This window comes from Nicotiana attenuata, unplaced genomic scaffold (genome assembly GCF_001879085.1).
Source record: "Nicotiana attenuata strain UT unplaced genomic scaffold, NIATTr2, whole genome shotgun sequence".
In the NCBI taxonomy this organism is placed as follows: Eukaryota; Viridiplantae; Streptophyta; class Magnoliopsida; order Solanales; family Solanaceae; genus Nicotiana; species Nicotiana attenuata.
In genome coordinates, this window is record NW_017670716.1 from 136,600 (window position 1) to 139,336 (window position 2,737).

General features: G+C 40.2%; 1 protein-coding gene across 1 annotated transcript; it reads right to left on the minus strand.

Annotated features, from left to right (window-relative positions):
• Nucleotides 1–207: 207 nt before the first annotated feature.
• Nucleotides 208–2,737, minus strand: LOC109242588 (subtilisin-like protease SBT1.7). The gene has a single exon (XM_019409427.1). The coding sequence runs from the start codon at nt 2,626–2,628 to the stop codon at nt 373–375; it is 2,256 nt and encodes a 751-aa protein (XP_019264972.1). The 5' UTR covers nt 2,629–2,737; the 3' UTR covers nt 208–372.

Consider the following 2,737-nt stretch of genomic DNA (forward strand, 5'->3'; position numbering starts at 1 on the left):
GTTTAATTTTAGCGTAAAAGCCGAGTGCGATTTTTTGGCGGATCATATTTTCATGCGCTAAATTTTGACCCCCTAATCTGCAAGTATTATGCTAAATTCTAATGTAAAGTCTGATGATTGACGATCAATACTGATTCTTAGCAGAAAAAGTTTGATAAGGAAAAGTGAAACACCTAAATAAAAAGATGTCAAAAACCAATGCTTAAATAAAAAGTAACAAACATTGAAATAGAAATATTAGTCCATAGCACAAAGGAAATAACACCAGTAGAATAAAACATAGAGTAATTTTTGTACTCATTCTACATTTTGGATACAAGCCATTAATACAGGCTTATTATAAGTTGAACAAATTATTAAACAGGAAAGACACTAATCTTCTGGTGATTCAGGCTCTTGTAGAATCACAGCAATTGGACTTCTTACAAAATGCTTATCACTTGTCCATTTCAAGTATCCATGAACAACTTCCATATTTGTGATGTTTGTTGTTGTGGAAAATGTCACTCGGTATGTCAACTTCTGATTCAACTTCGTAAATTTTAGAGTTGAAGGCATAACAACAACGGAAACACTTCGTGGTGAAACTATCTCCACGCGATAAGATGATTTTGCCTCCCCGACGTTTGTCACTGTTCTTGTGTATGATTGCTGATTTGCTCCAAGTGAAATGGAAAATGAAGGGTAATTGAGTTGTGCTTCGGGAATACTTTTCACTTTCGAGCAACTTGTTTTGCGTTGTAGAAGGCTTCCCATTTGTCGATCTGTGTAATTCAAACCACATAAATAAGGTATGTAATCCTTGAATTGTGTATCATAAACTAGTCCTGGATCATTTGCTCGTGATGGATTGACATGTCCTGATCCATAGGCGAAGATTCTAGCAGGAGCGAGCATTTCGTCTAGGAGGGATTGGTTGCCAAGGTTGACTATGTCCGCGGTTGTCATGATTGCTGATTTAATAGCTGCAGGGGACCAAGTGGGGTGCGCGCTTTTTAACAATGCTGCTACTCCACTGAGGTGAGGACATGACATAGAGGTACCGGAAATAATGTTGAATGTTGATTTTGTGTTGGTTTTATTGTTTTCGACAGAGGTAGGCCAAGCCGCAAGAATGTTAACACCAGGACCAATAATATCAGGTTTCAAGATTCCAGGACTAGCAGTGCTTGGTCCGCGAGAAGAAAAACCAGCAAGCACTGGAGCATTTTTATCGCCTATTATCGTTCCTTGGAATGTAATTCTAGCAACAGGCTTCTTTGTTGATTTCATATACTCGATAATTTGATTTCCATCAAAAGAAGCCACATCCAGGGCCGGAAGGACATGAGCATCGGCTGATTTAGTAAATCCATCCTGAGGCCGATTAATGAGAATCATGCCAACGCCTCCAGCGTTCTTTACAGCTTGTCCTTTTTCAATACTGTTAAAACCACCACCTGCAACGCACAAAACTATTTTACCTTTAATAGCACGGCTGAGGTCAGTCAGCCCTGGTCCGCAAAAAGAGTTATCAGAGTCGTCTGTTGAATTTTCTCCAGGATTAAACAAAGGGAAGAATTTTGTCTTGGAAACCTTTGGATGAAAAGCTGATTCGCCCTCAAATTCTTCTTTATTTCCAAGCCTAACAGTAGCCTTAATTTTCCTGTCAAGAGTGCTCGCGCCTACTGTGAGAATCCAGGGGGCTTCATTTACAACAGTGCCCTCAAATGGACCGTTATTACCAGCCGAACAACTTACAAGAATACCTCTTTGTGTTGCACTATACGCGCCAAGTGCAATAGGATCACTATGGAACGGATTAGTACTTCCACCAAGGGAAAGCGATAAGATATCAACTCCATCATCAATAGCCGCGTCCATGGCAGATAAAATGCCACTATCAGAGCAACCAAAAGAATCGCAAACCTTATAAATGGCGAGGTGAGCAAGTGGAGCGATCCCAACTGCAGTACCATTAGCATTCCCAAAGACATTAGCACCTTTCACAAAACCTCCGGCAGCAGTGCCAGCAGTATGTGTACCATGTCCATTATCATCTATTGGCGAAACATTGGCTTGAGGAAAAGTCCTCGCGCCAATGAGCTTGTTGTTACACTTTGTAGTGAAGTTCGATTCACACTTGCCTTTCCATTTAGCAGGCGGAGGAGGCATTCCTTCATCGCTAAATGAAGGATGGTCTGGAGAAATACCAGTGTCTAAGACACCAATAATCACGCCTTTTCCGTAATTGGATTGTCGCCATACACCTTCGTTCTGTTGCAATCCAAGAAAACTTGGAGTATGCGTAGTGTGTAACGACAATATCCTCTCTGGCCATGCAGATATAAACCCCTCTTTCTTCTCCATTTCCTTCACTTGATCTGCTGATAATCTTGCTGCAAAACCTTTCATAACGTTGCGATATGAATACACTAAACGTGGCTCTTCTTCTTCATTTGAGCTCGTGCTCGCTATGGTATTTGGTAAAAAAGATCGGTACCAGCTCTCTAAATCTTGATCTGATACAGATTGAGTGGAAATTTCGCTTTCCGGGGATTCAACTTGTACTATATAAGTCGTTAAATCGCTCTGAATACTAGGCCATGACAAACAGCAAAGTATGGAAAAAACCAAGAAAATTTTCATGGCTATAAATGGGTTGGGATATTTCTATTTTCTTGATATTATGAAATAATCTGAGCTAAAACATTTTGTACTAAGGAAAGTGTAGTTGATGTTTTGATTGTTTGAACTG